Source organism: Eremomyces bilateralis (genome assembly GCF_010015585.1).
Source record: "Eremomyces bilateralis CBS 781.70 unplaced genomic scaffold P152scaffold_7, whole genome shotgun sequence".
NCBI classification, from domain to species: domain Eukaryota; kingdom Fungi; phylum Ascomycota; class Dothideomycetes; order Eremomycetales; family Eremomycetaceae; genus Eremomyces; species Eremomyces bilateralis.
The window spans coordinates 1074389-1101268 of NW_022985073.1; the positions used below are offsets into that span (position 1 = coordinate 1074389).

General features: G+C 54.7%; 12 protein-coding genes across 12 annotated transcripts; 7 read left to right on the plus strand and 5 right to left on the minus strand.

The window, feature by feature from the left end:
* Positions 1 to 87: 87 nt before the first annotated feature.
* Positions 88 to 4797, minus strand: P152DRAFT_394880 (uncharacterized protein; the record flags this gene model as incomplete). The annotated part of the gene is made up of 10 exons (XM_033676275.1): positions 88 to 456; positions 510 to 1026; positions 1075 to 1531; positions 1580 to 1653; positions 2563 to 3067; positions 3112 to 3224; positions 3272 to 3536; positions 3584 to 3656; positions 3708 to 4505; positions 4564 to 4797. The coding sequence occupies 10 exons, from the start codon at positions 4795 to 4797 to the stop codon at positions 88 to 90; spliced, it is 3405 nt and encodes a 1134-aa protein (XP_033535115.1).
* Positions 4798 to 5254: 457 nt separating this feature from the next.
* Positions 5255 to 6494, minus strand: P152DRAFT_457847 (eukaryotic translation initiation factor 3 subunit EifCg). The gene is made up of 4 exons (XM_033679317.1): positions 6424 to 6494; positions 5756 to 6371; positions 5534 to 5705; positions 5255 to 5484 (listed from the first exon to the last, which is right to left on the minus strand). The coding sequence occupies exons 1-4, from the start codon at positions 6438 to 6440 to the stop codon at positions 5432 to 5434; spliced, it is 858 nt and encodes a 285-aa protein (XP_033535116.1). The 5' UTR covers positions 6441 to 6494; the 3' UTR covers positions 5255 to 5431.
* Positions 6495 to 6909: 415 nt separating this feature from the next.
* P152DRAFT_473207 (uncharacterized protein) lies at positions 6910 to 7163 on the plus strand (the record flags this gene model as incomplete). Its single annotated transcript, XM_033681211.1, has 2 exons — positions 6910 to 6923; positions 6977 to 7163. The coding sequence occupies 2 exons, from the start codon at positions 6910 to 6912 to the stop codon at positions 7161 to 7163; spliced, it is 201 nt and encodes a 66-aa protein (XP_033535117.1).
* A 1138-nt stretch (positions 7164 to 8301) lies between these two features.
* On the plus strand, positions 8302 to 10103 carry P152DRAFT_457849 (DUF580-domain-containing protein). Its single transcript, XM_033679318.1, has 5 exons — positions 8302 to 8383; positions 8434 to 8679; positions 8731 to 8798; positions 8849 to 9128; positions 9182 to 10103. Exons 3-5 carry the CDS (start codon positions 8758 to 8760, stop codon positions 9920 to 9922), a joined length of 1062 nt encoding a protein of 353 aa, XP_033535118.1. The 5' UTR covers positions 8302 to 8383; positions 8434 to 8679; positions 8731 to 8757; the 3' UTR covers positions 9923 to 10103.
* Positions 10104 to 11094: 991 nt separating this feature from the next.
* On the plus strand, positions 11095 to 12862 carry P152DRAFT_457851 (uncharacterized protein). The gene is made up of 3 exons (XM_033679319.1): positions 11095 to 11220; positions 11347 to 11494; positions 11542 to 12862. The coding sequence occupies exons 2-3, from the start codon at positions 11427 to 11429 to the stop codon at positions 12647 to 12649; spliced, it is 1176 nt and encodes a 391-aa protein (XP_033535119.1). The 5' UTR covers positions 11095 to 11220; positions 11347 to 11426; the 3' UTR covers positions 12650 to 12862.
* A 478-nt stretch (positions 12863 to 13340) lies between these two features.
* Positions 13341 to 16526, minus strand: P152DRAFT_513712 (uncharacterized protein; the record flags this gene model as incomplete). The annotated part of the gene is made up of 1 exon (XM_033682816.1): positions 13341 to 16526. The coding sequence occupies exon 1, from the start codon at positions 16311 to 16313 to the stop codon at positions 13341 to 13343; it is 2973 nt and encodes a 990-aa protein (XP_033535120.1). The 5' UTR covers positions 16314 to 16526.
* Positions 16527 to 17178: 652 nt separating this feature from the next.
* Positions 17179 to 18090, plus strand: P152DRAFT_395209 (uracil phosphoribosyltransferase; the record flags this gene model as incomplete). The annotated part of the gene is made up of 4 exons (XM_033676294.1): positions 17179 to 17318; positions 17406 to 17764; positions 17814 to 17985; positions 18039 to 18090. 4 exons carry the CDS (start codon positions 17179 to 17181, stop codon positions 18088 to 18090), a joined length of 723 nt encoding a protein of 240 aa, XP_033535121.1.
* A 413-nt stretch (positions 18091 to 18503) lies between these two features.
* Positions 18504 to 19429, minus strand: P152DRAFT_473212 (Elf1-domain-containing protein; the record flags this gene model as incomplete). The annotated part of the gene is made up of 3 exons (XM_033681212.1): positions 18504 to 18742; positions 18805 to 18988; positions 19421 to 19429. The coding sequence occupies 3 exons, from the start codon at positions 19427 to 19429 to the stop codon at positions 18504 to 18506; spliced, it is 432 nt and encodes a 143-aa protein (XP_033535122.1).
* A 58-nt stretch (positions 19430 to 19487) lies between these two features.
* P152DRAFT_321980 (uncharacterized protein) lies at positions 19488 to 21627 on the plus strand. Its single transcript, XM_033675211.1, has 4 exons — positions 19488 to 20033; positions 20112 to 20522; positions 20576 to 21202; positions 21260 to 21627. The coding sequence occupies exons 1-4, from the start codon at positions 19637 to 19639 to the stop codon at positions 21367 to 21369; spliced, it is 1545 nt and encodes a 514-aa protein (XP_033535123.1). The 5' UTR covers positions 19488 to 19636; the 3' UTR covers positions 21370 to 21627.
* A 1331-nt stretch (positions 21628 to 22958) lies between these two features.
* P152DRAFT_473214 (uncharacterized protein) lies at positions 22959 to 23445 on the plus strand (the record flags this gene model as incomplete). The annotated part of the gene is made up of 2 exons (XM_033681213.1): positions 22959 to 23295; positions 23351 to 23445. The coding sequence occupies 2 exons, from the start codon at positions 22959 to 22961 to the stop codon at positions 23443 to 23445; spliced, it is 432 nt and encodes a 143-aa protein (XP_033535124.1).
* Positions 23446 to 24065: 620 nt separating this feature from the next.
* Positions 24066 to 25432, plus strand: P152DRAFT_457857 (40S ribosomal protein S1). The gene is made up of 3 exons (XM_033679320.1): positions 24066 to 24371; positions 24439 to 24940; positions 24989 to 25432. Exons 1-3 carry the CDS (start codon positions 24250 to 24252, stop codon positions 25133 to 25135), a joined length of 771 nt encoding a protein of 256 aa, XP_033535125.1. The 5' UTR covers positions 24066 to 24249; the 3' UTR covers positions 25136 to 25432.
* P152DRAFT_481578 (abhydrolase domain-containing protein) lies at positions 25359 to 26879 on the minus strand. The gene is made up of 6 exons (XM_033681829.1): positions 26434 to 26879; positions 26343 to 26382; positions 26159 to 26283; positions 25907 to 26102; positions 25486 to 25789; positions 25359 to 25432 (listed from the first exon to the last, which is right to left on the minus strand). Exons 1-6 carry the CDS (start codon positions 26652 to 26654, stop codon positions 25404 to 25406), a joined length of 915 nt encoding a protein of 304 aa, XP_033535126.1. The 5' UTR covers positions 26655 to 26879; the 3' UTR covers positions 25359 to 25403.
* Position 26880: the final 1 nt, after the last annotated feature.

Consider the following 26880-nt stretch of genomic DNA (forward strand, 5'->3'; position numbering starts at 1 on the left):
AATAATAAATATTGAATGGTATTCAAGGGGCAGGCACAAGCCTTCATACATCTAATGTAGTCGTGTATTGCTATCTAACAGTCGTATCTACAAACTATCCTCCCGCCAGCGACTCCTCACTCTCTGCCAGCTCTCCATCTCCTGCTTCCCACCCATCTTCTCAAGCCCCATCCCGCGCTCCACCCAGTCCTGGCTCCCCATCTCCACCAGCCGACTCAGCGCCCTCGCAAAAGCAAACCGCTCCTCGTCGCCCGTGAAGATGCTGCTGTTCTTCAGCATGGACATGTTCATCCCGAGGTCGTCCATGAGACTCCTCATGACATCGGAGACGTCGTGGTGCACGTCCGCGTCGGGGATCTCGCCTTTGGCTTGCCCGGCGTGCACGGCGTCGTCGAGCTCGTTCTTCGAAAGAAACAGCTCTGTCAATGGAACCGACGTGGTCATGACCAGTTTGGCCTGCGGATGCGTCAGACATGTTGCAAAAATAATCGGGCATCGCGCCCACTCACCCTGCTCTCATAAATGGCGTCGATAAAGATAATAAACCGTCGAGCTAAATCTCGCGACCGGTGGGTCATCCCCGGGACCTCCGTGATAATGAATGCTTCATAACTCCTCATCAGCTCCAAGTAATCCGCAGCGCCAGTGGCGCGCCCAATGATTTCCTTGAACGTGAACATGGCCGCTTTGCCGCTAGCCTTGGGCACATGGATCTCCCTTCCCCATACCATATGCGTCGCCGGATGAGGGGGATCATTCTTAAAGTCTCCCAGAAATTCAAACCATTTGTTCGCGTGGCTCTGTGCGGCCTTATCTAAGGGGTGATGGTACACGCCGGATGGCGGGCGGGGTATCTTTCTATAATCGGTCGAGGAATCTAAGTTGATTACGCGGAGTCGGTCTTTCATGAGGTTGATCGCGGGGACGAAGGATTCGCGCTGGATGCCGTTTTTGTACAGATCGTCGGGATGTCGGTTCGATGTGGTGACGAGAACCACGCCGTGGGCCATCAATGATTCCAAAAGCCTTTGGCGAATGTTAGCGCCGCCAAAAGACGATATCTAGCCGACATACCTTCGCAAAATCATCGCATCAGCGACGTCCGTACACTGAAACTCGTCAAAGCATAACACACTGGACTTTTCCGCTATGTTGGCCGCCACAAACGGGATCCCATCGATATCGTTCCCATGCTCCATCTTCATCTTGTGCATTTCCTTATGAACCTCTTGCATAAAGTTATGGAAATGGATTCTTGTTTTCTGCTTGATGTTCGGTGGTATGGTCTCGTAGAACAGGTCCATCAGCATGGTCTTTCCGCTTCCCACGTCGCCGAACATGTAGACGCCTTTGGGTATATCTGGCGAGATCTCCACTCGTGCTTTTGCCTTGTCATCCTCACCGCCTCCAAAGAGGGATCCAAACAGGGTCTTCTTCGGCGGTTGGAGTGACTCGATTGTCGGATGTACGACTTTGGGCGGGGTATATGATCTGAGCATTTCGTGAAGGTCCTCAAGATGTCCGATGATTGCTTTTTCGGGTCAGATCCAGGAATTGGCGCATCGGACAGCATCCGTACCTCTCTGATGATCATCATTTCGAAGCCGCCCTGAGGCGACCCTTTCGTCGTATTCTTCTATCGGTCCATATGGTCTCCATTCCGCTAGGAAAGGTGTCAGTCCGGTGGATGCGATTTCATAAAGCCGCCAGATACGCACTCTCCCCAGACACTCCTCTTGCGAACTGGTGCCCCGGACGAACTACCGGGCGCGTCCCCAGATACTGACGACCTCCAACAAATTCTTTCCGCCCACAACGAGACGGCGTCAGAGAGGTATATGTCCGCAGACAATCGTGGCAGAGACGCGCCGTTCGCGCACGTGGGACACGGGCAGCGACGCCCAGGCGCCGGAGGCTATGGCAAGCCTGTGGAGAAGTCATAGTGTCAACCAGGGCATGGTGAGCGCCGTGCAGTAAAGCAGGCAATCTCTGCTCAGATCTATGGTAAATGGTAGCTTGGAATCGTACACGAGTCACGCCTTCACGAAGTGGACTCGGAGGCGGTTGGGGTGTTTTATCATCGGGCCAACTCGGCGTCCCGCTCGGCACAGTGCCGAACTTCGCTGATCCGTCCGTCCATTCTAATTTCTGATGTGATTGGGACCAGGTCACTGAATGGTTCCAATACGGTCGTATATAAATTCTCCAGATTGTAATGTGATCAAACCAATGATTGCTTGAGATCCGCACATTCCATGAAGAAAGAAGGTTGATTTATACAGTGATGCCATGCACCTTAGAATTGATAGTTCTGGATCTCGTCCGACCTTCGGGAGACCCAGATGTAAGACCCCCATAATTACAAAGTACCTATGCTCCGTCGAATATCATAATATATACCATAGCCACGTCTATACATTTTCATCCGTATTGACGGACACATATGCTCCGCCTTCGCCTCCCCTCCGTCTGCTCAACTTCAGCGGCGCGTCGTACAGCTTCGTGTAGTCCACGGCCGCCCCGTCTAGTAGCGCCGCTCCACCGCCATCGCCTCCGAACAACGCGGTGGGCGTGCACCAGAAGTCTTTACAGTTCGTGACGATTCCTCGGGTATACGGGTTCCCCTCCTGCTTCGCCTCGATTTCCGCAGGGTTCGAGTTCACTGCGGTGGCCATGAACGCATCGAGGCCGAATAGCTTCTTCCATTGACTGAAGAACCCGTGGTTCTTGTGGTGGTGATGGTGATGTCCGTCGGTGGACGAGCCGGAGCCCGGGCCGGTGGCGGACACCGCGGCTTGGCCGGCCGACGTGGCGCCGGTGGTCATGAACGTGGTGAGGGTATCTCCGACGCTGCGATCGTGTTCGAAGCCGCGCATGCTTTCGTAGGTAGTCATGGCACGAGCGACCTGGAGTAGCTGGACGATGAGGAGCATGGTAACCCAGATTAATTGGAAGGTACACCACGCCACCGCGACGGTGGTGAAGGGGTCTTTGTTGAGGATGGTGCAGATCTCGGCGGAGACGATGGTACACTCCACCGCGGTGACGTCGGGAAGGACTTCGAGGTCTTTGATCGTTAGAAATGCTGGCACATGGACGGAGGAAACTTACATTTCAGCAGTAACCAGGCTAACGTGATGACCCCGAATTGCAGGGTTACGACGAAAAGCAAGAAGTGTCGATGGTTGTTCACCCCGACGCAATTGTCTACCCACGGACAATGACTGATTTCGTCAGCTTGGAGCATAGGACAACCATTTAGGGAGCTTACTGGTCTTCTCGCGCCACGCAACGTTTGCAGATCTTGCAATGCTTGCTCCGCAACGGTCTCCGAACCATGCAATGGACGCAGAAGTGCTGTTCGTCGAACTTGAACACTTTCAACAGGTCATCAATGATCTCCCGCTGCTTGTTGCGACTGTCTGGCTTCGGAACGAACCCGGGGTCCCGAAGCATGGCGCTGAAGTAGAAATAGCCGCACAGGATAAATAATGTGGTGAAGATGATATTCAGGAAGGGAAATTTGGAATATGTCCCTATGGATCGTTAGCGAGAGTTTGATACGCGCTGCTGGATAACTTACAGGGGAGAATATGGGTCAGATATCGAACGCCGACCCAGAAGAGGGATCCGGCAAAAACACCGGCTAGGAAAGGCTGGATGGGTTAGCGATGCCACGCTCCGCAATCGCCATCAGTGATACTTACAGTCTTATGAAGGCTTTTCATATCCGAAGGAGCCCAGCGCAGGGAAGTCCGCGCCAACCACTGCAGACCGAACGCAACCAGCACGGCCAGGGGTATCGAAAGGTAGATAACGAAATGGCTCAAAATCAGAAACGAGAAGAAGAGGATCACCCCGGGCCACACAAACAATCCTCTCCAGAAGAACGTCCGCCGATCCTTGACGAACGACAGCTTAAAGTCCCGCGCGCTCCCATCGGGGTGGAACCCCGCCGTGTCCAGCGCATCGTGCCAGATCTTCTCGATGCCCATCTCCTTCGCGACGACCGCGGGGGTCTTCCCGTCGTTATTCTCCGCGAATCGGTCGGCGCCGTACTCGAGCAGCTTCTGGACGGCCAGGCTGCTGCGACTGACGAGTGCCCAATGCAGCGCGGTGAACCCCTGGTCGTCTCTCGCGAAGATGTTCGCGCCCCAGCGGAGGAGGAGGCCGACGCATGCGGGGAAGCCCTTATACGCGGCCCACATCAGGCTGGTATGGCCCTGGCTGTCCTGGATGTCGATGGGGATGTCCTGGTGGAGGAGGAGGAGGAGCTGGAAGACGTTGCCGTCGAGGGCGGCCCAGTGGAGGAGGTTGAAGCCTTGGTCGTCGGTGAGGAGGGGGTCGGCGCCGTGCTCCAGGAGCAGGTTGACGACGTAGTATGCGCATTTCTTCGCGGCCCAGTGCGCGGGGGTCGCGTCGGCTTCGCCACCTTTCACGTTCACAGATGCGCCGGCCTGGAGGAGGAAATGGCAGAGCGGTAAACGGTTGTTGATCGCGGCCCACTGCGCAAGTTTTAGCACGATCTCTAGCAAAACACGATGAAGAAAGGGGATGGCGCACATGTAACGCAGTGATGCCCTCCTCGTCCGAATATGTAGCATCGAACTTCCCAGTGTCGAAGAGTTTCTGGATCGCACCGACTTCCCCTAACCGCGCCAGCTGCATGAGATCTTCCTCCACGGGCAGCAGCGGTTTCGTCGACAGCATCTCCTTGAGTTCAAGGTTGCCATTCTGGTCGTTTGCCGGGTCGTCGGCCTGAGCCTGGGTTGGCGCAGGCGAGGACCCCGAAGGCATAGCGGAGGTGTCAAAGGAGGGACGGATGAATGGGCTGCAGTTAAACTTAAAGGGACGAGGGAGAATTATTAGATTCGCAGAACATCCTCGCTACTCCTGGGCTCGCTAAGTAAGATGGTAGAATTACTGTCAAAAAGTTCAGGACTTCAGGTTCGTATTCCGTAATGTGGCTCAGCCCATTCGATGCCAAAGCGTTCTCAGTAAGGATCAACATAAGGAGAGCTGCGTCGTCACTCGTCAAGTTGCGCATATGGTTCGCTCGGGCAACTCGGGTTTTCCAGCATCGTAATCCACAAGGCGCAATTCCGCGTGGAAAAGGGTCTCCCCGTTCACGCGGTTTTCCAAGGGATAGTTGGGATTACACAGTAGGGCTGACCAATGGGATCAAAATAAGCAAAGGGAACGAATTTGGGTTCGTGGAGCCGTTCAACAATTCAATTCACGAATGACAGTATTACCGGTAGTTGGAATATTGCCGTCATGTAACGGCGTAAGAATTTGGCTCTTTTGTGAACCCATCATGCCTTTTGCACTTCTAGCTATGGTAATATCATGATCCATGGTCAAAGTAATCCGCGATTGCGATATCGAACCGTCATTCTATCCTGCCGTAGCCACTGAAAACGCTCCCTGCTCAAGTCGACTTCTTCGCAAACTCCACACGAAGAATCAAGTGACCAAATCCAACTACTCAAAGTCAGAACGATACGAAGCAAATAGATCCAGGGAAACTTACAGCCATCCATCTTATCGCACGCCTTCACCGCATCCAGACGATCCTCAAAGCTGACGAACGCGAACCCCTTGGCTCGGCCGGTCTCGCGGTCCTTCGCCAGATACACCCTCGTGACCCGACCGTACCTTGAGAACATATCCCGAAGGTCCTGCTCTTCGGCGAACTCGCTGACCTGTACAGAGCATTAACCACCATCCTGTACTTGCATGCCACAGAACTTACGTTGGTGACTCTCAGCGTGGCCAGATCGTCCCGCTCGAATTTCCCGCCCATCCGCTCTCCAGCACCCGCGCCTCCCTTCCGCATGTGTGGCGGCACATAGCCGCCCCCACCCACTCCTAACCCGCCCTCTGCCGGTGCCTCGTCGACGCCCAAATCCCCCAAACCGGGCCCGGAATCGCCCTCGGGGGCCATGGTATCTTTGAAGGGACACTTCGAGGTCCAATGCTCGCCACTACAGATACGGCACTTGATCTTCGCGTCCTTGAGGACCGCCTTCTTCTGCTCCTCGGACTTCTCCTCCTGGGCGCCAGCGCGGAACCCGATGGTGGGGCGGAAGGCGATGTTTTCGGCGATGCTGGTGGTGTCGGACTGCGGGCCGGCGGGCTTGCCCTTTTCGGCGCCGAACTTGGCCCAGTGCTTGCGCTCGGCGACGCGCGGGTTCACGATCTGCTTGACGATGGTCTTCTTGATGCGGCGGGTGGTCTTGACTTTCTTGCCGTTCTCGTCGATGCGGTAGGAAACGATGGTCTCGGTGCCATCCTTGTTTTTGGTAACGGTGGGCTGCGGGAGGGCGAGGGTGTCTTCGTCTTCTTCTTCGGCCCAGTCGCGGGTACGTCTTATGGGAAGGGTTAGTATCAAGACGGTCGTGGGAACTCATTGATCCTTACTCTGCGGGTTTCGACATTTTGAGGGTCGCGCTCGATAGGATGCGCGGGGGTTAAACGGGTCGGATTTGAATGGATAGGTTAGATTCTTCGACGTCGGATTGTAAAATTATCCTTTAGTTTTTGGGTTTGAAGTGGTTATGATGGTAGAAGTGGGCGACATACAGTCCTAACTCTTCAGTGGTGATGAGGAAGCGTGCCGTGGGGCAAATTTGGAGGCCAAAGTTTAGCGGCTCTCCCGAAGGCCGAAGTTTAGCAGTGCCTCTCCAACCAACGCATCCCATGTTCACAACTCTCCAAGTCAACATTGAATATTTAAATAAATAACCATCGTTTCTTCATATCATTGTCAACATTAATGAAATGCTGTGATGTGTTCACTTGGTGGTGAATTCTGAACTGGCGATAATATTCATGCGAGTGCCCTTAATCCCCATATAGACTCTCCGTATCCTCTTGCATCGACCTCCATTCTATCTCCTGTTCAACATGTCATTCTGGGGGTAAACTGCACTTTTCCCTTCTATTCCCTTCCATATGGGCTAATATCCAGCAGTGCCTACAGAAGTCTCACCCCCCGGACTCGCATCTACCTAGGAGTAGGAGTCATCGGCTGGAGTGCGTTGGGTCTCTACTTCACGGACAAATGGGAGGATAAAATCGCATCGAAGAAAGCCGAACCTGGACAGGCTGTGGGTCAGCCGACGCTACAGGATGAGGTTCCGAAAGCCAACGAGGCTTGAATTGCTACCTATGGTCGGTCCCTAGGACTCGATTCCTTGGATCAATGGGATATGCGATTGGAGTCTAAGACTAGGCGACTCGGGATGAATAGACTGGTCCCCTGGTGCTAGAATGGGCCTCACCATGTCTATAGGAGCATTGGCCGGTCCATTCGCTATTCAGGGAGTCATGGCTGGAGAATCGGGAGGGCTATCCGGCCAATTCGTCTCAATATTAGAGAAGCTCGGGTTGATGTGGCGCCTGGCAACTGTTTGGAAAATCACCGCCACTTGGGAGGAGCAGGAGCAGGACCGGCATATTGATCGGACGATGTCGTGGGATCCTATGGAGGCTTGGTACATATCCGAAGGGCCACTGACAACGCATGGGCCTGGCGAAGCCGCATAGCTGCTGTAGGCAGCTCGATGGGCGAGACAAGTCATGGATGACGAAACGACATACGTCATACCGATACTTATCCAGCTTCATGCTCAATTCCAAGGGCAGGAGCGATCTGAGTGCGAGGGATGGGCGTCACGGATGGAACGCAGTGAGAATTCTGTCCTACCTGGGGTAGCTATACAAACGCAATCCAGCGCCGAATTCCGAATATTGGATTCTTGATATGCAAGGCAACTGACGTCCCGGGCTGTTTACTCCTCTTCTTAGCCCTTACACTCCGATCCGATCATTCTGATAAAGATCGACATCAAAACCTCGCCAATCGCTCATGTAACCAATGAGAGCGGGCGAAGTCGCAGCCATCCGCCGGACCCTTGCAAGGGCAGTCGTCATTGCTTCAGATGCCAGAGGACAAAGAACAATTATCGCGGTTTTCATGTAACTATTCAACTCCTTCATAGTACTTTGCGTGCTCGCAAGACCCCGTCTCATCATCTGTATCCATCCTGACAGAGTCTTCTATTCATACTATCCTCCCAGCTCCAACTCCACCCTCCCAATTCCCATCGTGATACCACAATCCCTCCATCCCACCAAACACCACACCACAGCAACCATGGCCGGTGAGGCCGCGTCCTACTACAACTCCCCCCCACAACCTGCCGGCTACCCTCCCCCCGCCCCGCCCAAAGACCACCACCCTCCGCCTCCCCCGTCATACGCACAGAACTACGGGGCGCCGAGCGGCCCGGCGGACGACTATGGCGAGAAGGCGACGTTTGAGCAGACGTTTAAGGTCGAGAAGCCGCAGTGGAACGACGTGTGGGCGGGGATCTTGGTAGGTTGCATGTACCACTCCAAGCTCTGAGATGCTGACGGGTGTGGTAGCTGCTGATCGTGTTCGCGGGGTTCACGGCGGTGTCGGGGATCGCGTTACATGGGTATGCGGCGACGAAGGGGTTTAATGGCGGGGGGATCTATGATAGTGGGAACGACTTCTCGCTGAACACGAATACGGTGGTGTTGTTTATCTTTTGTTTGGCGGTGGCGATCGTGCTGAGCTATGCGTACGTGTGGATGGCGCGGCTCTTTACGAAGCAGTTTATCTGGATTTCCGGGGTCTTGAACATCGTGGTATGTTGTATGCGTTGCGTGTGGGCTCAACGATGCTAAGATCAAATATAGCTGGGATTCGTGACGGCGATCTATATGATGGCGAGAGGGTATTGGTCGGGGGGGATTGTCTTCTTGATGTCAGTGACGCAGGCCAGTGGAAACAGTGAGGAAGCTAACAGTCCGCCAGATTCGCCGTCATTACTCTCTTCATGTTCATCTCGTGGCGGAAACGGATTCCATTCTCGACTCTGATGCTCCAAACGACGATTGACGTGTCCAAGACGTATGGGCACGTCTACCTGGTCAGCTGGGTCGGTGGCCTCGTTTCGATTGCGTTCGGAGCATGGTATTCCATCACGCTCGTGGCGGTCTACGTTAAGTATGAGCCTGGACTTAATCCAGCATGCTCTACAAACGGGGGAGGGTGCTCAACAGCCAAAGTGATCGGGCTGCTAGTCTTCATCACGGTTAGTGAAATCTGTGTCAATCTTTTCCTGCCGAAAGTGCTGACACCCAGCAGTTCGCAATGTACTGGATCTCCGAATGGCTCAAGAACACCATCCACACCATCATCTGCGGCGTCTACGGCTCCTGGTACTTCTTCCCTCACAACCTACCCAAAGGCGCCACTACCGGCGCCTTCAAGCGCGCCGTGACCTACAGCTTCGGCAGCATCAGCTTCGGCAGCCTCCTCCTCGCGATCATCAACGCCCTCCGCCAAGCCTGCTCCATCGCCCAGAGAAGCGAGGGCGCGCAAGGAAACATGGTCGGCTACGTCGCCTTCTGCGTCCTCGGCTGCCTCATTGACATGCTCAACTGGCTCGCCCACATCTTCAACAAATACGCCTTCGCGCACATCGCCCTGTACGGAAAAGCGTACATCCCCGCCGCCAAAGACACCTGGACGATGGTGAAAGACCGCGGGATCGACGCGCTCGCGCAGGAGTGCCTCGTCGGCCCGGTCCTCTCCATCGGATCCATGTTCGTCGCGTACACGTGCGCGCTGCTCTCGTACCTCTACCTGGTCTTCACGCAGCCCGGGTACAACCGCGACGGGGGTTACACGCCGGTGGTGGTGGCGTTCGCGTTCCTGATCGGGCTACAGATCGCGAGCATCGTCACCACGCCGCTGGGGAGCGGGATCGATGCGATCTTCGTGGCGATGGCGTGGAATCCGGAGGCGTTGCGGCGGGATCATCCGGATCTATGGGCGCGCATGGTGAGCGTATATCCGCACGTGCAACAGGCGATTCGGGCCTGAGGGGATCATGGATGGGTGGAAATGGGACTGAGAAGGGGTTCGACATTAATATTGCATTTCGAGGAACAATCATGGCGAGAGCATTTCTAGGAGTCATGGAGAGGAGGATCGGGCTTTGGCGCCTCAATGTCGCAATGTCACAATCTCCCAATGGACTTGTAAACGTACCTGGAACGATAAGAACGTGTATTCCATCCGGCGTCGTGATGATTCCATGGCCCAGATAGTGAGATTAGCAACGGTACCTGCATCCCTTCATTTTATTCCCACCCGATGGCACGCAAATCCGCAACGTCCCGTCCGGCCAGCACCAATCCCCCCGCTGCGATTAACGGCATTCCGGCGTTCGCCTCGCAACTTTGGTACCCCATCGCGTAGCTCGGGTTTTGTTGGGCTCGTTGGTGAGGCTTAACACAGCAAAGTCGAGACGGGCCGGCGCTAGCGGATGATTCGGTAATAGAACGACATCATGACGTAGGCAACCTGGAGAGACCGTCACGACCGTCGAGATGGATGGACTTTTGAAGTATCACCAGAATCATTCGCGATGGAGCATAGGAGGAGGTGGGAGGGTGATGGTCTGGGGAGCCAGAGGTATCGGTACTTGAACAATGAACATGCGATGGTCATGCATGGAGCGGCGCTTAAGGCACATCCCAATACCCTTATGCACCTCTTCGTGTCAGCGCCACTTGTCGGTGAGCAGGCTGAGCCGTGAGCAGTCATGAATCCCGTCCAGCGGTACGCGACATCTGGTGGGGGTGATGCGTGTGAGGCAAAGGATTCTGTTAGTGTGGGATCTGGACATCGCTTTTCCGTCGAGGGGGGTACTTCTTGTACCTGATCAGTTGGATCATGATGAAGATATCGAAGGCGGTGTGAGTAAATGGATCAGGTGTCGGCCACGTCCATCAATAGTCTTTCTTACAGAAGACACGATTACCGTGATGAGGATTGCTGCTACCTTACTGTACTGGTTCTTGAAAGTGACGTGAATAACGCCAAAGGAGAGTTAATAACTAGGCGCCAAGTTACCGGATTGTTGAGCGGTCCCTGGTGACGTTTAAAGTACCACTCAACAACGCGAGTGAAACCGGAACGTCTTCATGGTCACTTTCACCTTAACCATCGCCTCTCCCCCTTCCACTTCTCTCTCACTCTCAACTCTCACCATCAACTTATCTCCTCTCTTGTGTACATCACCCCCAACTTCTTCCTAAACTTTCCACCTCCACCTTTCTTCCATCAACACCCCACACTCTTCCACATCCGTGTCAGCTTTCATTGCTTTTGCACAGGTTAGTCGAGTCCCCTTGCAGTCAGCTGCTGCATCAAGCTTCTCTTCCCCACCTTGTCCTATGAACTGATCGGCGTGAGCATCAATGGTAATGAACAGCTACTAACATAATATATCTTGCCGTCAGACACCTTCAATTCTATCTTGACAACTCAATCCCTCTCACACCAACCTCACTATACCTACTCCATCGATCAATTGATCATCATGGCTCCTTACGAGAAGAAGTCCATACATTTCGGTGGTGGGGCTATCGGCCGTGGCTTTGTTGGAGAGTGAGTTCCTCGTATCACCAATTGACATCACACACTAACGTACCTAGGTTCCTCCACAACTCCGGCTATGAGGTCGTCTTCGTCGATGTCATGGACAGCATCATCGATTCCCTCAACAAGAACCCCTCCTACACCGTCACGGAGATCGGCGACGATGGAACCCGCGAGTTTACCATCGATCACTACCGCGCCATCAACAGCAAGCATGATGAGGCCAAGGTGATCGAGGAGATCGCCACCGCTGATACCGTCACCTGTGCCGTCGGCCCCAACGTCATGCGGTTCATCGGCCCCGTCATCGCCAAAGGCATCGAAGCCCGCAAGCTCGACTACCCCCTCGCCGTCGTCGCGTGCGAGAACATGATCGGCGCCACCGATGCCCTCGCCGGCTTCATCAAGGAGAAGCTCAGCGCAGACACCCTCAAGACGATCGACACTAAGGCGCGCTTCGCCAACAGCGCCATCGACCGCATCGTCCCGCAGCAGGACCCCGCCGCCGGCCCGCTCGACGTGAAGATCGAAAAGTTCCACGAATGGTGCATCGAGACCCCCCCCTTCGACGGCGTCGGCCACCCCCAGATCGAAGGCGTCCACTTCGTCAAGGACCTCAAGCCCTTCATCGAACGCAAGCTCTTCACCGTCAACACCGCGCACGCCACCGCCGCCTACTACGGCTACGCCCGTGGCAAGGCGCTCATCCACGAGGCCGTCGCCGACCCGGAGATCCAGGCCATCGTCCGCTCCGTCGTCAAGGAGACCGCCAGCCTCATCGTCAAGAAGCACGGCGTCGCCCCCGCCGACCAGGACGCCTACATCGAGGCCATCATCAAGCGCATCTCCAACCCCGCCCTCGAGGACAAGGTCGAGCGCGTGGGCCGCGCCCCGCTGCGCAAGATCAGCCGCAACGAACGCTTCGTCGGCCCCGCCTCCCAGCTCGCCGAGGCGAACATGGACTGCTCCCACCTCGTCGCCGCCATTGAGTGGGCCCTGCGCTTCCAGAACGTCGAGGGCGACGAGGAGAGCAAGGAGCTCGCGAAGAAGCTGGCCGCCGGCACACCGGAGGGGTTGGCAACAGAGCTGTGCGGTCTGGAGGCCACGCATCCGCTGTTCGACCGCGTCGTGGCCGTCATCAAGAAGGTGAAGGAGTCCCCGTAACTGCGGACGCGGACGGATCCCCAGTACGTCGGAGCACGGAATGCGGGGATCGCATCATGAGGATTATGGATACGGCGAAATTGATGGATGACAGCGCACAAGCGAAGGTTGAACTTTTTCATTTTTTTTCATGAGCACCATGAACAGTATGGAGCAAGATTACCGACTTTCCGGTTTTCTATTTGAGTCTCCAATAAAAATTCCACAGAAGGCTACGATGGCAAGCGGTTTTTGCTCTCCTACGATTAAGTAGAATAGAACTGCAACCATGCGATTTCGTTATACGTAGACCTAGTTCTTCACCAATTCTAAATCGTTTTTTGATGGACAAATAAATATAGTGAGTAGGGCATGACATGAGAGGAATTTGGCTGGTGAAGGATTCGGATTTGCTAATCTACCTAATCCTAAATATGATCTGCTGTGCAAGCGATCATCTGCACGACTGTCAAGGCCATCAGTTCCACCCAAATAGTAACTATCGGTGAGGATTCCTTCTAAAGCGTCTTGAACCGACCAAGGATTCCCGATCGATCATCGACTCCATTTCAGAACCACCGCTAGGCCCGAGGAACCAACTCCCTTCATCAACTGACGCATTCCGCAGTCCTAAACATGCTAACCACCAACGCCCAGATCCCCATCCATCATCATGTCCATATCTTCATCATCTCCCGTCTCCCGTCTCCCCTCACCCCTCCGCCTCCTCCAACTTCCTCACCACCCCCTCCAACCTCACCGTCCACGCCCTCCACGTCTCATCCTCCTCTGTCCCACCCTTCCCCCTCCCCCGCCCACTTCCCATCCCATCCCACACCATCTCCTCTCCAGCCTCCCCCTCTTCCTGCCCCTCCTCCTCCCCATGCCCCCCGCTCCCCGCCCCATTCGCCGCGCGATACACCGTAATAAACTCCCGCACCGCCTTCATCAACACCCGCAACCCCGTGTCCGTCTCCCTCCCCCCGGACTGCCCCGGCCGCGTCGTGCGCGCCAACTCCTCCCGCACGGCGCTCAGCACCGCGGGGCACTGGCACAGGTTCCCGAGCAGCACGGCGAGGTATCCGTGCGCGATCTGCAGTTGCGAGAAGGAGCTGTGTTGTTTCGTGGATTCGGCTTGCAGGTCGTCGATGGTAGCGGCGGCGAGGTGGGCGCGGCCGGCGAGGAAGGTGTGGAGGAGGGAGGAGAGGATGGTGGTTGGTGGTTTGGGGGGGTTGGGTTGGTGGTTTGAAGGGGGAACGGGGGAGAGGGCGGCGCGGCGGGCCGGATCGGAGAATTCGGCTAGGTTGATGGTCGCGCCGAGTGTGAGGATGAGGCGGTCGATGGAGACGAGGTGGGTGGCGGAGGGGGGTGTAGGAGAGGTGGCGATGGAGGTGCAGGTGGAGAAGAGGTGGACGGTGGAGGTGAGGAGTTGGAGGATGATGGGGGAGGCGGGAGAGGAGAAGATGGCGCAGGCGGTAGGTTCGTTGTTGGTGAGGTTGAGGATGAGGCGGAGGGTGAGCTCGAGGAGGTCGGAGGTGGTGTTGTAGGTTTCGTCCATGGAGAGGATGGAGGTGATCACGGTGACGATCGCGTGGATCTGCTCGGTGGGGAACGACTTGCCGGACCCGGATTCGAACTCGAGGATGGAGATGCAGTGGTCACGAGGCCCAGGCGATTTCAGGCTCTTTTGGGCGATCTCGATAATCTTCGCAACCACTTGCTCGTCCAGGATCGTGTCTCGGATCCCGGACTTGCGGAGTTTTCGAAGCAGCGACTCCAGAAACCGGAGCGTCACGTCTCGGGGACTCAAGGTTGTCTGCTGCGGTGTGCCATTTTGGAAGAGCACTCCCTTCAACACAAACTCCTTGAACTGCGCAAGTGAAATCTGAGACGCGCGAGACATATTCGTCTTTCGATCCTTGCCGATCCGTACGATATCAGCGTCCATGTCCAAAAGCCTCGACAGTGATCCATAGGACTGCTCCATCCGATGCGAAGCCTCCCACGCTCCTTGCGCCACGATGCCGCTCGTCCCCAATTTCAACGCCAGCGCCACGGCGATGCCCCACGCAAACAGCACGATCGTATCCGTTTCCGACGCGCCGATCTCGAACATGCGGCCGATGAACCCCGTGGTGCACATGCGCTCGACGAAGTCCTTATCCGCGCATTTCTCAGCTAGCTCGCACATGGCGCTCCGCTTCCGGCCGGTCGACCCGGGCGTGGTGGCGGAGATGTCCTCCAGCAGGGCCTCAAGGTCTTCCGCGAACCGTTGGCTTCCGCCTGCGGCGCGGAGTTCGTGGACCGACCGCATGGCGCCTTGGGGGTCTTCTAGTTCCTCGTCGATGGGCTGGCTGCTCAATGGGACGGGGTCCGGGAACATATCGTCGAGTTGCTCCTCGAAGGTTTTCGGATCCTCTTGTAGAAGGGTGCGCGTCTCTCCGTAGGTCATCCGAGCACCGGCACTAGAAACAAACGTCCGAACATGGCTATTTTGAGTGACTTTCGCATTTCTCGTCTCGAACGCTTCCTGAACCTTCCTCTTCCCGCCTCTCCTGGGTGTGCCGTCTGCCTCCTCCATTTTCTCGTCATCGTCATCCTCCTCTTCGGATTCGTTTGATGCCGAGCCGTGTAGTCTCAAGCTGTCAATCAGTCGTGATCTCTTCGGAATATCCGACGACGACCGGTGAAGAAATGCGACTTTCTTCTCGCTTAGCCGCAGTCGCTGGAGTTCTTCCCTGTTAGGAGTCTCTGGGGACTCTAGTAAGGCTGACCACAGCTCTTTCTGTTTCGGAGTGATGGTACCTGGAGCATGACTGTTCGATGCTTCAGAGTCACTCTGACGTGCTGGTGGTGTGGATGGAGTGATACCAGTGTCGTCAGAAGTGAGTCCTGGGGAGTAGTGGGCGCCTTGCGCCGCTTTTGCAGAAGTTACTCTGGCACTCTGCCGGTCTCTAGACACCATTTTGCGTAGCGCTTCTGGGGCAGATTTTGCTTGTGATCCAAGTGAACGAGCTTTCGTTTCACTCACTCCGATCCTTCGCGGTTTCTTGACTACGCCAGACGTATCGGTTCTTTGTGGCGCATCGCTAACTTTACGCTTCATGGCCGATTTCGCCGCCATATCTGATTCGTGTTCAGAACTGGTTGAATGGATCGAGTATGGGTCAGATGATTCCTTGACCGGCTTCTCGGTGATAGGACGGGAGACCCACGCCTGTGGTACGAGTGTCGACTTCTGAACCTTCTGGACCTTCGCGTCGCTCACTTGTCGCTCGGGTGTTTTGCGTCTTGATTGAGTTGGAACTGGGGCACGAGGTCGACCTAATGGAAGTGCTCTCCGTGTAGTTGGTTTCGGGGTAGGTTCGTCATCCGACGAGGGAACATCGAAGACCGAGGAGCTTTCCGACACCACCTTCTTTTGTGGAGGGCGCAACAGCTTCCCTGGCGCCGGCTTCGATGGTTGCTCTACGGTGGCAGCATTCCTCTTTAACCTTCCTGTCGCTTCCGGAGCGTTACGCGACTTATGTGCCGTCGAAGATGAGGCCTCCTCGCCGCTCAACTTTGCGCTCCGACTAGATGATCTGCCGTGGGTGGAGAGGTCGTTTCGTCGTTGGGGAGCGGTCGAAGACATGGTGGTCATGCTTCCGTTCGATCGCGTGGCCATGGCGACACCGTGTCTCATTCCCTTTGATGTATATTACACTTCAACAGCCCAGGATCCTAATAGAACATCTCCAACAGCACGTTCCAAAAGCGATCCACCAAGCGTCAAGTACAAGGCGCCGGGAGGGTTCCAGAAACGGCGGGGGTGGCGGACAAAGACTGGAATGGGGCGTGACAGAAGTATAGATACAAGATGGATTTGGATGGAGGATCGGATGGGTGTGGGATGGAGTGATAAGCAGGTTCACTTCAATAGAATTCACATTCCCTCCTGGGAGTTGTTGATGTTTTGGATACAGCGTCGAATGACGACCATCAACATCACATCAGCATGGCGGATTAGGCTGCTAGGCTGCAGGGCTTCAAGGCTGCTAGGCTATAAGGCTTCAAGGCTGTAAGGCTTCAAGGCTGCAAGTCTCTCAGATCATCAGGCGGCAAGGCGCTGAACTGGGATTTTCAATGCATGGGGTTCAAGCACCTGACCTGAGAATTCTGCGTTTCCATTGGCGGGCAACCTACACCCCTGTTCCGTGCAGAAAGTTGCCCGCTTGCAGTGCGGCCGGCGGGCGGCAGGGCCCGATAGAAAGATAGACGAAAGCCTCATCCATAGTTATCTCTAATCTCGGTCACTTCAAGCGGAAGTTCTATGCCGATTTTTCAACCAACCCCATAAATTATACCCCGTGCATGTGAACAATTACGTTCCTATCTTGTTCGTCGTTGCAAAGGGTATTGGCGAACCTCGAGAATCATGTTGGACTCTTAATTAATACCTGAACAGTCCGTGGCGTCGCTCGAGAATCTCTCCTCCGCATATATCCTCCCCTCCGCTATCCGCTCTTGTCCCCGCAATCCAGCCGGAATATACAGATTTCAGAATGTCCATGTCAAAGACTCCTTCGCGGGGTATGGGACCAGAATACCGCCCGGAGGAACAGAGGCCCATAGCCACCGTGTCGACCGAAGTGCCACACCCCAATGTGCATGTCCTCTCCCAGACGCCGCAGCTAATCGCTCTTCTGACGTGGGTAGCCATCTACATCTTCCCGTCTTTGCTTGCACATCCCTATCGCTGGCGTTCGGATTGAACCGTAGACTGACCATTCGGCAGTATGATCCGCGATGTAAACACGAACCGCGCAGACTTCATCTTCTATTCCAACCGCATCATCCGACTGCTAGTCGAGGAAGGTCTGAACCACCTGCCGGTCGTCCAGCACACGATCAACACCCCGGTGGGCATCTCCTACTCCGGTGTCAAGTTCGAGGGCAAGATCTGCGGTGTCTCAATCATGCGTGCGGGAGAAGCCATGGAGCAGGGCCTGCGGGACTGCTGTCGAAGCGTGCGAATCGGCAAGATCCTGATCCAACGCGATGAAGACACGGCGCAACCGAGACTCTTCTACGACAAGCTTCCCGAGGACATCGCGCAGAGATATGTCTTGCTGCTCGACCCCATGCTTGCGACAGGTAATCCTCCATCGCCCGGAAGCTGAAGTTGACATGCTCACGATGCTAGGTGGCTCCGCGCTCATGGCGGTCCAAGTGCTCCTAGATAAGGGCGTCCCCGAAGATCGGATCCTGTTCCTAAACCTGATCGCCAGCCCCGAAGGGGCGGAGAACTTTGCGCGGAAGGTCCCCAAGGTGCGTGTGGTCACGGCGTTTGTCGACCAAGGGCTGGACGACAAAAAGTAAGTGCCACGACCCGCAAAGTGACGTGACCAAAAGCTCACGTGTTTCGCAGCTATATCGTTCCTGGGTTGGGAGATTTCGGTGACAGGTTCTACACGATGTAAAGGGTCGGATGTGGGAGGTCCCGGCTCCGCGAGCGCAGATGGGACGGTTCTGGTTGCTTCAAATGGCGGTTGTATTGATGGATCATTGCATTAGCCTGGAAGTCCCATATAGCACCACATAACTTGCATAGCATAGGATGCCGAATGTGTTCAATGAGATCTATATTATACAATAGGAGCACCCTCTCCCATTCCCAAGCTGCCGTTGACGCCATGTGCCACCATTCCGAAGAGACCGTATCGGCTCCAGCATTCCTCCGTATAGATAATAGAGTTGTTCGCACTTCCAACGATTGATGGCCTCTGTACGGCAAGGCTCTCTTCCGAATCGCGGAGCCGAGCTCTACATCACCGCGAGGAACTGAAGGGCAAATTCAACACTCTCATCTTGCATCATTTGATCACTGCCATCCTCATTCATCATCACCGTAACCAGCCTCCACATCGTCGTCGTCATTATCGATGAATCCGTCTAGATCGTCCTCCTTCTGCGACGCACCCAGGCCGACTTTCGGCGGCGCCGCACTTCTCGCTTCAGGCATATAGTCATCTGCGGTCGATGTGTATTGCGCGCCAGCGGAGGTCGCTTCCTTCGCCACTTCTTCACACGCGTCCATCCAGGCAGCGTAGACGTCTACCGGCGCCGAGAGATCTAACCAAGCGGAGTGGTCAGCCTTGTTTGAGATGCCACGGGGAAAGCGATGTGGAAAGTACGGTTGATGCCGGTCTGGTAATGCTGTCCGCAGACTTTGCACGAAAGGTTTCCGACGCCGCCTTTCTTGTCGAGCTTGACCTGTACGGCACTCTCGTGATTGCAGAAGACGCATTGGAATGTGCTGCCGAGGGGTTCGCGCTTCTTCTTTCCTGCGGGTTTCCGGGAGGACTTCTTTCGCTTGCCCTAGAACGAGAGATTAGGTTCCATCACTGCATTTCTGATGTGATGCACACTATACCATCTTGAGACTCCTGTTCTACGTGTGGTCGGATACAGCCAAATAGGACGATGGATAGAATGGAGGAAAGAGAGTTGGTGTGTCGTAATGAGTTCCATATGAATTTGTAACTTCAGTAAGGTATCAGATGGAGCGTCCAAGCTTCGAATTGCCTAGTGGAGTGGTGGGCGGCGGCGGGCAGGCCGCAGGCGGGCAGGCGGGCGAAATCCTAGTCGGTGGGTCTCCCCCAGTCATAGCTGCCACTTATCGCTGGTCACGCCCCGGAATTCGGCTTCCCTTATCCCTATCTCCCTGAGGCCCGACGACGATCGATAATCGTTGATGATTAGAGCGTAAGTACCCAGGAAGACAAAGAACCCATTCGCAGAGCCACAAACAAGCGCCATAGATCTAATAAATCAAAATCCGTATATTAGAACCAGCGAGAACCGACTTAGATTCCCCTCTCTCTGGTCATTCCACATTCCTTCTTCTTCTTCTGCTGGTGTGTTACTTCAAATCCCTTCGGAACCCCCCGAAGAATAAGAGTCGTCATCAAGAGCTTGGAAACGTGTCATCAACTCATATTCACTTTGTAATTTGGATACTTCAAAATGGGCGACTCTGTGTTGAATCAGATATTATCTAGTCTCCAAGAGATTCGAGACGAGAATGCTCAACTGGCCTCTACCGTGGATCAGATCAACGGCCGTGTCAATGTTTTGGCCGGCGTGAAAGAACTCAAGGACAATGGACCGGACGTTTTGAAGCTACCGCAGGTGGAAAAGAAGCAAGAAACAGTCCCGGTCGCCACCAATGGAGCAGAGAAACAGATACCTACCGTATCGCGGCCGACTGACTCCGATCCGGAGATCTCGAAGATCGTCCTCACGTCGTATCCGGATCGGGGTGGAATGGACCCATTGCCCATGAATTGGGGTCATGAAGATCCGAATACGAGAGGTCCGGTAGTTGTGTCGAGGCATAAGAACTCGATTCGACGACGAAATGGTAGGCTCAGTCCCCTCCTGCTACACGTCCCATACTATCTAGACTTTATATTAGAGCAGTGAAAGCTAACTGATGCAGCCATTGGCGCCCATGGCGGGTCATACTCGGTCTATAATGCACTCGCTGTAGCGAGTAGCGAACTAGACGTCAACCACAAGCCGGATTTCACCAACACGGAGCCCGCGGTAGATATCAAGCCGCAACCACAGTGGAAGGATCCGAAGAAGATCGTCGCGATGGACCCATTGGGCCACCTGGCACCGTGGCTCTTCAAAGAGGTCATCGATAAAGACGGTGTCGAAATCCGACCCACCATCGCCGTGACCAAGGCGCATATGAAGCTCCCGGAGCTGGAGAACAGCGTCCGCGAAGGTCGATTGAAGCCGGATGGCAAGATCTGCATCAATGAGCAAGGTGAATTGGCCGTCACGAAAGTTGCCGTCGAGCCCGTGTGGCACCTTCCTGGCGTCGCGGAGCGATTCGGAATAGGTATGTCGCCATCCTTCCCATGCGTTGCTCATCCACTAAGAATGCTTCGATAGACGAAACCCTCCTTCGTAGAACCCTATTCGAGGAGACCGGTGGTTCTTATCCAGAACTGATCACGAGAGGTGACATTGATCTGTTCCTTCCTCCGATTGGCGGGTTGACGGTCTATATCTTTGGAGACCCCGCGAAAATCTCTGATGCCAATGTAAAACTGGCTCTCCGAGTTCATGATGAATGCAATGGAAGCGACGTGTTTGGCTCAGATATCTGCACGTGCCGGCCTTACCTGATTTTCGGCGTGGAGGAGGCCGTCAAGGAAGCCCAGAATGGCGGCAGCGGGATCGTCATCTACTTCCGCAAGGAAGGCCGTGCATTAGGCGAAGTCACTAAGTACCTGGTCTATAATGCGCGGAAGCGAGGTGCGGACCGTGCCAGTGAGTACTTCAAACGGACGGAGAACATCGCCGGCGTCAAAGATATGCGGTTCCAAGCCTTGATGCCAGACATCCTCCACTGGCTGGGCATTACCAAGATTGACCGCATGCTCAGCATGTCCAATATGAAGCATGACGCAATTGTAGAGCAAGGGATTCCAATCCACGAGCGAGTCCCCATTCCCGACGAGCTGATTCCAGAGGACAGCCGAGTGGAAATCGACGCGAAGATCCATGCAGGATACTGTAAGCTTCCCAGTGCCCCCATGCGGAGGACCTCGTTACTGACACGTTTCGTCATAGTCACCACAGGAAAAACGATGACTATGGACGAGTTGGCCAACGTCCATGGTCGTGCATGGGATGATGTCGATGTAAGAGAACCTATCTGCGATTTACACCGGTTTGACTAACATGTATACAGCACTAACAGGGGCGAAGCCATGGCGGCCGCGTCGGAGGGGGGTTATTGGTCGCTCGTACGGGCCAACGGTTCAACTTCGAAGGCAATTGGGCCGCAACGGATGTATGTAACGAAACAACCGGGTGATAGAACCAACTCTAGATTCCGCGGAACTAGCAAGGGGCGCGCTCGTCGCCCATCCCCAAAGTGATCATCTGAACATGTCGTGCAAGCGGACCGCCGCCCAACACGCCAAAACGCATCTGGGTCCTGTAGTTCGCACCGGCCCGCCAAACAAGGCTGAACCAACGGGAGTAACGGTGGTCCCACGAATCCGGTGCATGCAACAGCTGTCTTCGCCCGCCCGCGGCTCCTGAATTTGGATCTCCATAGATTAATGAAACGGCGTCCAGAGTTCCAGACGTGCCCCGTGGAACATGCCCCCCCGCAACGCTATTTGGAAGAAACCGCGAGGCACCCGCACCGAGTATCACGCACCGCCCAAGCTCCGTGGTGGCAGAAGCAATGTTTAGTTCGCACGCCCCCAACCCGCGTCGAGCCAGTGTCTGGCACAGCCGAAAACGCGGCGGGACAGGACAGGTCCACGGGCGGAATCGAGTTGCAAGCGCCCCGAAGAATTTCTTTTCGTCCCATCTGGTGATACTTGACGTGGTCGACGCTCAGTCGTCCGAGCTCCGAATGCGGGCGACTGGATCGTCGACGGGGTGCCACATCCGATTTCCTTGGTCATGCTTTTTTGGAATGCGGTGCGTGGAATTGGAATTCAGGCTTTGGCGGGCTGCTCACATCCGAGCTAACGAACAATGAATTGGGGAGAACGGTCGCTGTGTCTCTCTCTCCCCTCAAATTGACCGAGATGGTTGAACGAGGGGTAGACTGGCTGGGCGCGGGCTTCCCTGGGATCTCCGTCGTGTTTCTTCCCAACGTGTGGGTGCTAGGATTATTAATGTTGTCTAGAACACGGCGTCGTCGACAATCCATACGGATGGATGGCTATTTGCGGAGTCGATGTGACATGGCTAGGAGGAGAAACCATGAACAGTTGAACACGCCTCTTCCCCATTTTCCCAAAATCCCATTGATAGTCGCAGGCGGTGGCCAACAGTCCAGCACGTTTGGCGCTCCACCGAAAGCTGACATGGCAGCACGACTGGCCCTGAGGGAGGCGGACAGGCGGAATCCTGGTTCCCCAACTCACCTCGCATGTCCAACTTGAGCATTCCATATTATACCGGCAAATGACATCTAGAGTCTCAGACCTGCTCTCTTCGGATGACAATTGGATTTCACGGCCATTTGTCGAACCGTCGAAATTCTCCATTGGTTGATCCGCCAAAACGAACCACATCTCGTGAACCCGTCCAGCACCCTATACATAACGTGCCTATGTCAACCTCCTTAGCCAGGCTTCCACCCGCATCCGTCTCCTCCGTGTCTCTTCACTCTCACGCCATACTCCGTCTCCACCACGGAAAGGTCCGAGAAGACATATCGAAAGCATATCTAAAGCTCTTGACCACTTCACAACAACCCCCAACCGTATCCACATATCCACCAATCCATATGCCATCCGAGAAAATGCATATCCAACTCCCTTCCCCTACGTCACCCTCACAGGTGTTCAAATCATCCAGTCGACGATCCCCCCTCTCACCATCCACCGTAATCCCCCCTTCCATCAGTGTCCAGAACTCTTCCGCAACGAGACACGAAGCCGGCTCGCCAACGAAAGCGTCCGTCTTGCTCTCAAAAGTGGCGTCGAGCCCCGGATCAAGACGACGTACTCCGGCGTCAACACCGCTACCGACTCCGCCGGCGAGGGAGAGTGAACGTCAGATAGATTCATTGCACATGTTGCATAATGAGCAGCATTCGTCGAGCGATGAAGGACGATGGTCGATCCGAGAAAAGAGAGGTATGACAGACATTACCAGTAACACGGCTGGACGCTGTTGCTAACCCATGATAAGATGGCTATGTCAGCTTCCCCGACTTCGAGCAGTACCAGCAATCGTTCGACTCGCAAGATTATGGGGACAACGAAGAAAACTATGATCAATCGTGAAGGACCGACACGTCACTGCTAGATAAGCGGTGGGACTGATGACTTCCCCCAGGGGGAACCACGACTCGGTTTTCTTGCAATAGAAATCATGAAAGCGACGAGCACAGGTGAAACAGTGTGCCGAGCAGAGGCAGATTCCCATCCGAAGGACAGGAGGGACTGTGGGTCTTCATCGGAAGACGAAATCACATAGCCGGGCGTAGGAACGATGGATGCAACCATCGGCGCCTTGACGATTGCCATGATGGGGCGGACGTTTGTCTTGATGATCAGCACGCTGGCTTCTTCACACCGCTTGTCGAAGAAATGGGCGCGTCAGTCGCCGTTGCTCGGGTGGAGTTCCTCGGGTGGAGTTCCGCAACAGGAGTTGGAGATGCCTTCATGGCAGCATAGGATGCACTACGTATATACCAATGTCCAATGCAAAGGATAATAATACATAATACAAATTGGAGCAGTGACTGGTATGACAATGATTCAGCCCATCGGCCCGGAGCATGACTGCTTCGTCGTTCGTAATTGCAGCACAACCAAACTGAAAGGTGAAAAGCAGGAACCGCCAAGACCTATCACGTGTTTCGAGTTTGCACTTCGCAAACTGCCAAGTTCGCACTTTCGCTGTTTCGCACTAAATTCGCAGCAAAATTCCGTGCACAGACCAAGTGTGGCCCCTGTGGCGGTGCATCACACATTGGCTGAGTAATTTTCGCTAAACCTCCTTCACACTCTCAAAGTTCGTCTCACCCAACGTACCTCCACGAACCGAGATCTACCACATCCAGACCTTACTGCAACAGCGCAATCATGGCTGTTGGCAAGAACAAGCGTTTGTCGAAAGGCAAGAAGGGCCTGAAGAAGCGAACTGACCCCTTCGCCCGGAAGGACTGGTACAACATCAAGGCTCCGTCAACCTTCGCCAGCCGAGAGTGCGTGCAAACCTTGGTAACCGAATCCCTCACGACGCTCCAGATATGCTAACGTGCGCTTCATCAGTGTCGGAAAAACCCTCGTCAACCGCACGACCGGTATGAAGAACGCGAACGACGCCCTCAAGGGCCGGATACTCGAGGTCTCGCTCGCCGATCTCCAGAAGGACGAGGACCACAGCTTCCGCAAGATCAAGCTCCGCGTGGACGAGGTGCAGGGCAAGAACTGCCTCACCAACTTCCACGGGCTTGACTTCACCTCCGACAAGCTGCGATCGTTGGTCCGCAAGTGGCAATCGCTGATCGAGGCCAACGTCGTGGTCAAGACCACCGATGACTACCTCCTCCGTCTCTTCTGCATCGCCTTCACCAAGCGACGACCCAACCAGATCAAGAAGACCACCTATGCCGCGTCATCACAGATCCGGGCCATCCGAAAGAAGATGGTCGAGATCATGCAGCGGGAGGCCGCCAGCACCACGCTCAATCAGTTGGTGCAGAAGTTGATTCCGGAAGTCATTGGACGTGAGATCGAGAAGGCCTGCGTTGGCATCTATCCTCTTCAACACGTACGTTATCGTCTTCTTCGGATCAATTGCATATTCTAACCGTCACAGGTCCACGTTCGCAAGGTCAAGCTCCTCAAGCAGCCCAAGTTCGATCTGGGTGCGCTGCTCACGCTTCACGGCGAGGCAAGCACGGATGATTCTGGTCAGAAGCTCGAGAAGGACTTCAAGGAGCGTGCCCCTCTGGAGAGTGTCTAAAAAATACTGGGACGGGGTCAATTGGGTTGGCCCAACTGGTATCAAAGGGCGTATCATGGACTTAGCATGCCACGGTGTTTTATCATAGCTGAAAAGCAGGGTCTCTGAATCGAAGATATACGAACTACGCCTGTGAAGATGTGATATTGCAACCGGATACTCCTCAATCCTGGGTATGGCCTGAAGTCTTGGCCTATTCTATCTATAAAGTTACAATAATAGTGCAGGACTCCGCTGGCGCCAGTGAGCCCATCGACCTGGGAACAAATCATTCCTGTTGCAAGAACTCGACCACGGCTAGGTAGACATGGTTAGCACACCAATCAAGTCATCAAATGGATTCGACTCACCCGTCTTGAATGCCTCTGGGTTCTCACTAATCACCCAATGCCCACCCTCCACATCCACCACCTGAAATAGCGGGAAAAACCGCCCGATGACCGGCAACGTCTCGTCGGCCATGTAATGACTTTTCGTGCCCCTCACGAACAACGCCGGCTTTGCAAACCGCACTTGTTCGGGGTCTTTGAACGGGAAATCGGCCATCTTATCCAACGCGTCCGCGAGATATTTGACCGGGATCCGGAACTTCAGGTATTCGGAGCCCTGGGGTCGGGTCAAGTTGGTCAGCAGAAACTGCCGGATGGGAAGCTCCTACACGACGTATCTTAGCTCGGACGTTTTATACATATATTAGCCATGACGACAGTCTAGTTACGAGAGATCTGCCCGGAAACCACGGTTACCTAGGGAGACACATGACAAACTCACCGGTGCATACGACTTGAGGATCTCATCCGCATCGCTTTGTCTCTTTGCTCCCTTTTCTTCGATCTGCCGCATTCCGCGGATGTAACCACCGAAATCACTCTTCAATGCCGCATCCACTGGAGCGTTGTCAACAGCGATGAGATTCGCTACTTTGGGCGGGGAGCGAAGGGCCACGGTCATGGCGACTTTAGCACCCCTATATCATCCTTATGAGAAGCGTCCTAGAGCCGTCAAAGTTGAACAAGAACTGACATGGAGTGCCCAATTAGGGTTGGTTCGGTGAGCTTGTGATACTCGAGGAACGTCTCGACATCGTTTGCAAGATGGAGGTAGTCATGCGTCGGATCATGAGGAGAGTCACCATGATTCCTGAGATCCTATTCCGGCATGAGCTCTGGACTCGTTGGCTGTAAACGGCTTGGTTCATTGTACGTACGACCGCGTAGACTGGCCTCCGCAGATCCCGCGCAAGGGCTCTACATCCTGCTTAGTCCTTTCCAGAGATACATGATGGTGTTATATCATACTTGCTCATGCTCCGATTGTTTTGCTTCGACCCGAACAGACCGTGTAGGAATACAATTGGGGCGCCCAATTGCTCGCCATCTTGCTTCGGGCTGGGCTCATGCAGGTCATAGGAAAGGGCCAGTCGACGGACCACCCGAGACGAAGTGAACGCCCGCCTCGAGATCAGGCGTGTAGCGGGATGGTGGAATATACCCGGCGGTGTCCTCTGTATCAGCAGCATCTCGCCTCGCCAACTCACTCCTAATGACCACGAAGAATATTAAAGGAATATAATAGTAACGCTGTTGATGAAACCGCTGGCTCTTATGACTTATGACGCAAGGTCTTCAAACATGGAGACACCAGTGTGGGACAGCCCGAACAGGGGAGTGGAGAGCCTATTAGTGGCGCCAGTGGGATCCTAATTTGTGACTATTATGGACGAGCGATCCGGCCATGCCATCAGA